Raw genomic sequence first — 9,673 nt, 5'->3', positions numbered from 1 at the left:
GCAATGGAAAAACTACTGTACAACTCGGTTATATGACTTAACTGCAAGGGAAAAATACTGCGTTGTACAACTCGGTTATGTATCTTAGCTCCCATGTCGTCTGCACCATTGTGGAATCTTTGGAGGGATGCGACCATTACAACGACAGCAAGTTGAAATTGGCTCAGACCTCGGTCCCATTATGATAATTTGAATAACTTCGTCTCTACTTTCTACGTTCTGCTGCACCCTAAATCCAATCTTTTTTAATAGATATTGCATATTTATAGTATTAAAATACAAAAAGAGTTAAATTCTGATTACACGGCAATAATATTATATCAGATATTTATTTGTGATTTTATTATTTTGGAGCCAAGTATAATATTTATATGTAATCGAGTAATTGAGTTTAGTAGTCACTCACAGAGATATCTAAGAAATTATCTAATAGATCTTCACGGTTGTTATCCATGCTGCGTAGGTATTGAAATGCTTCTTCTACGCCGTCAATATATGGACGTATACTGTCAATCGCCGGTAATTGTTGATTATTTTGCTCTGAGTTTATATTGTTCATCTCATTAGTAGTAACTTGTGGCGTCACTATAGTCGCTTCTCTTGTAGCCATAGAGGGAGTAAGTGTGTATTGTAATCCAGAGGGCTGCAACAGTTGCTCAACGACAACGTTTGGCATTATTGAGTGGGAAATTAAAACGTTATTTTCTTGCTCGACGCTGTTAATAAAGACTGATGGAACATATTTGCTCGTAGTTGTAGAATATGGAATAAATGGTGTAAATGTAGTTATTGTATTGGTATGAGGATTGTCTGCATTCCATTCACAATTATACTTGAGTTTTATAGATTTTTCAGATAATACATCTTTATCCGCATATGAGTTTACATTCTCGCATGTGGTTTGTATATCGTCGCCTTTTATGCAGTTCTGCAGAAAGATAAATATCTCATCTTAGATTTAGAGCTATATAACTATACAAAAATAAACAAAATCCATTACTTTAGGTAGTATTTGATTACATGGAATCGTTTATGTTATAAAAAATAGAACAATCTATGAAACCAGACCCATAGTTTAGTCTCGGCTGAAAAAGGCTTCACTCGCGAATAAGTTTGTGATTTCGCTGCCGTAATAACTATGTCACTTAATTTTTTTCTGTATATACGTATCCACGCGGCAAATGTTAACATTTTGTTGACATTTTGTAGTAGTTCCTTGCAAAACTCTTCCTTTTTGATCATCTGCCTATGATAAAATATCTTCTATATCTTATATCTCTCCCCTTTAAACGTTTATTTAAATTAGAAGAAATATAAATAAAACATCTAAACAGATTTCAAATAGATTTGAGGCTTACTATCCAACTACAGAAGTTTTCTAGCTTCACAAAGCATTGTTCGTAACAGTTTGAGTTTGATCCAAAGAGAAAGAACTTAATTCAACCTTTTTTCCCTCCAGAAGGGTCTTCATACGACATAATCAACTGTAAATATTTAAGTATTATGCTTTAGCAAATATATTGAATAAATTCATGTACAGGAGAAGTCATGTTTATAATAAAGTACTCTGGTTTGCAATAAAATCGTGCTTCAAAAGGGTATGGTCTAAATTTGAAGATTTTGATATACCGAGTGGTAGAAATACTCTAGTCTAGTTTTTTTAATATAATTATCTTTATATCCTGAACTTAATATACCCTAAGTTTGCCACGAACTTTGTTACACCCATAAACAGAAACGCCGGAGACTGTAAATATATAGTATATATGTATAAAAGATCAGTATGATGAGGAGAGTCGATTTAGCAATGTCCGCCTTACTGTATATATGCGAGCTAGTAGTTTTTGCGATATCGATCTGAAATTTACACATGCTCATTTGTCGGGGCGGTCGATATGGAGCTACTATAGTATATACATAGCTGCCATATGATCTGGACGACCGAAAAGAAGTGTTTTTATGGGAAAGTTTTTTATTTGACGAAATATCTTCAAGTGAATTTTTCCATAAAAATCTAGTCCTTGTATGGAAAATATTTTACTTGAGCATATATCTTCACGAAATTCGGCATTGATTTTTCTAGCGGGTAACCTTCGAACAAATTTTTTTCGATCGGATCCTTATAGCAGAAAGCTGTCGTACAAAAGCATAATAAAGATTTCATAAAAAATTGTTGCTTATTAAGCAACCCTAATTGGAATTGAAGGATATTTATACTATATCAAATAACAGCTAAAAAAATAAAAAAATGTTGTCCTTAGGATGAAAACCATTAGCCGGTTACGTTTTTAGATTTTGTTGTACATTGCTATATAGAAATGCGCCTTGAAGAGTTTTATAGGTCAGTGCAGTCGAACCTTTCTCACAGTGCCGCTCAATATATTCGTGTAGTATTGGCCTTTCAGTACCACTTAAAAAAGTTACCAACATACAGTTAAAGCAAATAAAAACGCTTTCTAAACGTACATAAATATATCAGCTTATGCAAATTTTTAATGCACGTTTCACGTTAGCAACCTTAGCCTCATTAGCATATACCATATATTTGCCTCATTCAACAATAATACCTGCATGTAAAATAACGGTGGTAATAACTTACGAAACTGTGCTGTAGTTTATGTGTTTTGTCGTCAATATAGTCGCCATTAATAAAACAGTTAATAGATCCCGTTGAAGCAGCGAAGTCGGAAATGCTACCGTATTTTGTGGTGGGTGCACTAATTATAATTGTACCGAGCTGATATTGTTGTAGCTTACTATTCTGTAGTAATTCAATAGTTTTCGGGCTGTTATCATTAGGTACACTATTAATTGCTGCCGGGATTTCTTCCGCCATACTTGTAATAAATATTTTATGCTCCTGTTGCGACTGTTGGCAACAGCTGACAACATCGATGTTTTGTTGAATGTCGAGCTCGTCAAGCAACAAATGACTACTGGCACTGGTAGAATTGGCTGGACAAACTGTGTGCATTTCGTTAACTTGTTGTTGACCACAATCACTATAATAGCTTCCAGTTTTTAGTTTTTGTAATTCTTTATATGATATGTTTATCGGGCTTTGTCGATTAAGCACAACCATAGTCTTTGTTTCCTGTGTAATTTTTTTATTTTTATTTTTGCTTAACGGATGTTTTTGCAATTTCTGCGGTTGATGTTGATGCTGATGCTGCATTTGTCTAATTTTATGCTGTGAACTTTTTCTGTTCCTTATGCGCTTCCTGTCACATTTACGAGGATCAACACCCAGTTCCCAATAACCACCTTTACCTTTTTCAAATTTTTTACGGTCTATTTTACGAAAACATTGATGTAGCGATAAATTATGCCTTATGGAATTCTGAAATACATTGTGTTTATAATTTTATAATAATAATTAATTTAGATATGAATGAGAATATATATATTTATGCGAGTATATATTACTTACGTTCCATTTTTTTCTAACCCGAAAATAAGCAAATTTTGTTTCTATCCAAGAACATATTTGTTGCAACGTCACTCGTCCATTTTCCAACATTGCCATACCGATTATATGGGAGTAATTAAATGGCGGCTTCTCTGTTGTGTCCGTTTGATAGTTAATTGCTGATTTCTGATATTCTACAAGTACTCTATAGAAAAGTAGAAAAGAAATTTGTGTTAGGAAATCGTGTTTTTACCTAAAAATAAAACGGGTGATGTGGAACTTTCCGTGTAAAACATGAAATTTTTTTTCAGAGTTATGATCTTCGAACTGGTGACTTCTGCATACCGAAATCTGTTCTGTAGATTTAAATTCAATTTTTTATAAATTTTTTTAAAAAAAAGAAAAACTGCCTGATCTAAGGATTTCCTTAGATATAAAATTTAAAAAATATAATTTAAAAAAAAATTAAAACCTCAATAAAGCACAAGATTAATAAAAATTGTTTTCTGGTTAATTTTAAATGAAGCTCTAAGGGTTGGTAATGGTCACCGTAAATACTGAAACTAGATCTACACAATTAGCCATTACTTTTATAATGTTTTTTTTTTTTTAGTTTTGTCAAGTCAAGTAGAAACTTTATTTAATGATACTACGTGCTTATAAAACAAAATAATTTACTTGCACAAATAAAGTATTTCAAATAGTCTTTTTTAATTACTACATCTAAAGAAGCCTTTAGAGAGGTCGCTGAAAACCGAGGATGCGGGGCTTAGCCCGTACTTCGCTATTCTACTTGCACACATTTGCTTTTTAATTTAGCAATTTTATTTGCGCTTATGGACATGGATTACTCAGAAATTTATCCAATATCAGCATTGGTATAAAGAAATTGTTTTTGCATATATAATATGTGCGCCGTTTTAGCGGGACTTTGCGCCCAAAAACACTTTCGAACGATTTTCTCGCATTGATCAGCTTTACACTCGGCTGCGGTCAGCTTCTAATTTGCGTTGCTTGTACGATTTCTTATGAAAATGTACGCATACAGTTTTGAAGCTTATTTCTTGCATTCATCAGCTTTGCGCTCGGCTCGGCTTTCAACGTCTAACTATAACTATAAGCGAGTGATAGTTCCGTACTCTTTGAGAATATTTAAAATTCGAAAACATTTAATACTGTGTACGATTTTTGTCATTTTCGCTATTGGGCTGCTATTCGTTTTAGTTACCCAAGTTTACATATATATACCTTACTAGTTGGCTATCCGAAAAGGAGTTCAAAGTTGTTTGAGCAGATGATAATTATTTAATGCGGGTGAAATTGAATTACGATTTTCTGTCTAACCACGCAAACGATTTGCGGATGTTGGTTGAGCAAAAGAGCAGAGTAGACACATCGCCATCACGCCGCATACCACATATTTGAAAGAAACCCAAACAATTGCACTGAAACTATTCACAGCACTATTTGTTCTTTATAAAGTATCAGCTTGTTTTTCGAACCAAAATATTTATTTTTAGTTTCGAAAAATTTGAAAGCAAATATTTAAATCATACTTTTATAAATTCTATATCAGATAATTCGTGTGATTGTAACAAAAATATATTATAAATACCTTTTAACTTTTTCCAGAAATATTTCATAGCGCTCGATTGGGGTAGCTCGTTTTATTTGCACTTTCAATTGCTGCTGTTGAAAGTACATTCCTTTAAACGATTTTCTACATGTTTTTTCAAGGGATTTACCAATGCAATTTCGTTTAGTTATATTTTTATCAATATCGCTGCTTGAACTTGGTTCTTTTTGTTGTTTATCAAATTCATTAAGCAGTATTCCATTACTGATTGCTGGCAGAATATAATCACTATTGAAAACATAATTGATTTTGTCGTTGGAATTGTCTTTATTCTTAAACAGACTTGTTTTATCATACGCATCTTTTTGTCCTCCACTTGCTTCGTGAGACCATTTTATGTTGTGTCGATTATTCATTTCATCGGCGTTCAAATTAACCTGTTGCATGTCATTTGTCCAGCTAAAATTTTGATTTCGTAACTCCATTAACCAAGATAAGCTTGTAAGGTCATGCTCTTCATCGGATTCATTCATATTACTATTATTGTTTAAAGGCATTATATTATTTCTGCTTTTAAATTTATACAAGTATTGCCTATAAAAGACCTGAAACAATATTAGTTTTTTAGATTATGTTCTTTTGGAACTAAGTTTTCAGTTATGTATGATAAAATTATACACCGAACTGTGTCGTTTGTTACTTGTTATAATATACATTGGTAAAGTTTTACTCATACGATTCAGATCACAGTATGGACCAATCTTCCACTTTTAGAGATATGGTCATAATAATAACATGAGCTAATATTGTAATTACTCGATATGTAAACAAATGCATTTAAATTCCGATTTTTATACCCTTAACATGTTGCAGAGGGAATAATAAATTCATCCATCCAAGGGTTGTTACTTACTACTGAAAGTTTGGTAACTGTCTAACTTAAAACGCCATAGGCATTAAAAGTAACCATAAGAATAAAAATCAGGTTCGCATGTGAAAGTTTGAATGGATATTTCACACCAATACTTAGTGTCAAAATTTAGTGAAATCGGTGCTTGATTTTGTCGACGTAACGCAATTTCAATATTTTTTGTACTTTTCTTGTCAGCCGAATATTTACTAGCCATTTTTAATGATTCGGACGTTGGACAAACATGCATATATTTTCCAAGTTGATTTTTCAAATTTTGTTACATAATTTATGACAAATATGTTTTTGCTCTTTTTTTGAGTTCATATGGCAAACATACTAAACAAACATAAAAACCTTTCTTTATTTTCTACCGGGTTCTGTGGTAAGTACACTCATTACCATTCCGATATTTGTTTATGTGTTTATCAGTAACTACCCAGAAGTTGTGGTGCAAACGACAGCACCAATTGGATTACTGCAAACGAGTCGCTTTCAGATTGGTAGTAATCTATATCAATGTCAGGATTGCGCTTATATTGAAGCTACACCTACAATAATTAAATAATCAGTTAAATGTGTTAAACAGAGACAAACACATTTCCTATTTCATTTCATTTTTCTATCTAATTCACATTGCAGCTTTAAAGCAGGAAACAAAAAGCGCATGCGTTGTTTGAGATACATGGTCTTTGCTACAAACAAAAACCAAAAGGAAGGGCTAAGTTCGGGTGCAACAGAACATTTTATACTCTTGCAACAAGCAAAAATTAAAGCCAGGGAAATGCCTTAAGATGTAAAACGTCTTAGTTTATATACATATACATTTCTGCGACAAAGTTTGATTATTAAAATTAGACGATTAGGCATATTGATTTGAAATTTGGAATTTTTTCAATAAAAATAAAAAAAAATTTCTAAGAAAAATAATTTTGTCGCGAGAATTTTTAAAGTTTGAAAAGCCAACTTTATGAATATGTGATGGCTTTTTTGAGAAACGAAAATTAGATGGTGAAATTTTGGTTTGAATGAAAAAACGAAAATTCCTATGTTAAATTTATGGGAACCTAAAAAAGAGCGATCCCTTAGAGTTAAGGTACAGCGCCTGGCTGGAAGGAGGAATTTTTGCTTGTCAATCACTAACAGTTGAAGTGGTAGGAGTTGAAAAAAAGTTCAAAAATTCTTAAACTCCGATCTTTACGATCTTTTGGTTAGAAAACCGAAAATCATTATACATATGATGTATATGAGAGTTGGCTTAGTATCGATCCGATATTATTTATTACACATACGATCACCATTCATATGGAGCAAAGGCAGTCGGATGATCTTGGTAATGGTTATAAGCGGGCTAGGTCAAGTTTTCGCTCAAATTTATCCATTTTTGCCACAAAGATACACTGTATTGATTAAAACACGCTTTTCCAATTGCATTGAAATAATTCAAATATTGCCTGATACATCCAGCATAAAGTCTCCGGGAAGTTCGAAAATCTTTATATTAGGTATATGGGGCCTTAAGGAAGTATTGACCCAATTCCCCAAATTTTTGGCATACAGATATACAAAGAAGTATCCCTGAATTTCAATTATAGATCTCACACATTCACCTATATTTTCGGTCAAAAATCAGCTATAGATACTGGGCTCCACATATTCGGTACCTAGGGTCTTGAACAGTTTGGATGGATTTATACAATTTTGGGTCAAAAGGTAAACCAAATTAAGGGAATTATTACTGCAAAATTCATTCCGTTATATTAATTACTTATTAATTTGTGTACTAGAAAGGGAAAGAATCAAATGGTATTTTAAATAGTGTTACATGGGAAGTAGGCGTGATTGTAGTCCGTTTTTTCTTATATTCACACTGTAATATAGGAATGTTAGAAAAATGATACGTACTAAATGTAGTCTAAATCGGTGGATTGGGCCCCGAGATATGTGATTTTACCATAAAGTGGGCAGTGCCACGGCCATTGTCCAATTTTCACACTAGCTCTCATAAAGCCCTCTTATACCATTAGTTATGGATTTATTACGTTTTTAGTAGTTTTGTACAGTACCGTTATTTGGGGAGTGAGCGCAGTTATCTTCCGATTTCTTAGAATATATCTATCTCGATTAGTTTTAGGTGATACGTACAATCGATAGGTGAACAAAACTATAATACTCTGTAGCAACTGGTTGCAAAAGTATAAAAATATATCCGTTATAACGTTGGTAAATTGATATAATATGAGGCAGTAATTATCCTTCTATGTATTTGCATGTTGGGTATACATACATATATGCATATGTGCACGCAAGAGTATGCAGTGGCAAGAGTATGCAGTGGCAAGAGTAGCAGGTGCCAAAAGAGGTTGAACAATTGTTTGCGCACATACTCGTACATACATTTATACGTAAATAAATCTACACAAATTGTTGTTACCCCAAACACTAACGTACACTAAAATTACTTAGACTTCTTCCAGGAATGAAACAAATCCACTAAGAAGACATATGTATGTATGTATTACTAAGTATCTTTATCATTAAAATATTGATGATATTTCTAAATTCATAAAATTATTCTTTGTCTCTTTGGCAAACTAAAAACACAGGGTATATTTTATACAAAAATACTAGTACAAGTACATTTGTTAATGCTACATATAATATTTTTATAGTGTTTAATTGTAACATTTGAACATTGTATTATCTTAACATTTATTACATTCTATACAGTTAGTGACTAACTGATATTGCGGTTCATACTAGTTGAAATATAGATTTTAATTAGTTGATTTCACTGTATTATCTAAAAAAATTAAAAATTGCGACACACTTTGCCATGATCGAAAGCATAGGAGGAGGGAACAGAGGAAAAATTTTATAATAATCGTAAACGTAAAAAGTAAGTAAGGAAGGGCTAAGTTCGGGTGTAGCCGAACATTTCATGCTTTTACACATTTCAGGAATGAAACTTAGGAAAATTCCTAGATGCAGACAAAACTTTATATTTACGCTATTCGATGAAATTGTGAATAAATTAAGGAGATAATAATATAAATTATATATGTAGACACAAAAGCCATTGACATAGACTTAGTTTAATTCTATATTTTAGTCCGTATAATTTTATCTGGTATATTGTGAAGAGTCATGCTGATTGCATTTATTTTGACATTACTCAGGTTATACCGGATCTAGATCAAGTTTTCGATCAATTCTATTTATTTTAGAGACAAAAATAGACTACTTTGAGTAAAAAACGCTCCATAAATTATGTTAATATAACTATATATATTGCCCAATAATTGGAGTATAAACACATCCGGAAGTGTGAAAATCTTTATTTTAATTAACTACAGGGAGGCTAATGGAAGTATTGATCCGATTCAACCCAATCTTGACACACTAACATAACATTGTCAGTAAAGAATACGAATTAAATTATATATATCATATATTAACCGATATTTTTGGTCAAAAGTCCACTGTAGGTACTGGGGTCGTCGTTATATTAATTCCTAATTGATTTGTATATCGAATCAAAAATAATTTAAAATTGTATGAGAAGTAGGCGTCGTTGTAGTTCGATGTCACCCATTTTCGCACTGTGATATAGGAATGTCGCAAATTTCATTTGGTTAAAGTAATAGTGGGGATACCACGCATATCGTTAAATTTTTCTACCGGCTCGTATAAAGCTTTCTTATACCATATCGGACGTAAAATTTAATGTCTCTAGCGTATTTATGTATTGATTTATCGCGATTTTAGTAGTGTTTAA

The 9,673-nt window shown here is 32.3% G+C and overlaps 1 protein-coding gene across 3 annotated transcripts in view; it reads right to left on the bottom strand.

The window, feature by feature from the left end:
• Positions 1-311: 311 nt before the first annotated feature.
• The window catches only part of LOC108978050, a 15,757-nt gene continuing 6,395 nt past the window's right edge, over positions 312-9,673 (bottom strand). For all 3 annotated transcript variants that reach the window (XM_018948137.1, XM_018948135.1, XM_018948136.1), the window contains 4 exons: positions 5,025-5,590; positions 3,431-3,614; positions 2,600-3,340; positions 312-928 (listed from right to left, as the gene is read on the bottom strand). In XM_018948137.1, the coding sequence (XP_018803682.1) occupies positions 392-928; positions 2,600-3,340; positions 3,431-3,614; positions 5,025-5,542 (1,980 nt within the window). In that variant the 5' untranslated portion in view covers positions 5,543-5,590 and the 3' untranslated portion in view covers positions 312-391. The remainder of the gene's footprint in view (positions 929-2,599; positions 3,341-3,430; positions 3,615-5,024; positions 5,591-9,673) is intronic.

The sequence above is a fragment of the Bactrocera latifrons genome, unplaced genomic scaffold (genome assembly GCF_001853355.1).
Source record: "Bactrocera latifrons isolate USDA-ARS-PBARC rearing strain unplaced genomic scaffold, ASM185335v1 scaffold_997, whole genome shotgun sequence".
In the NCBI taxonomy this organism is placed as follows: Eukaryota; Metazoa; Arthropoda; class Insecta; order Diptera; family Tephritidae; genus Bactrocera; species Bactrocera latifrons.
This window is presented reverse-complemented; position numbering and strand designations above follow the sequence as displayed.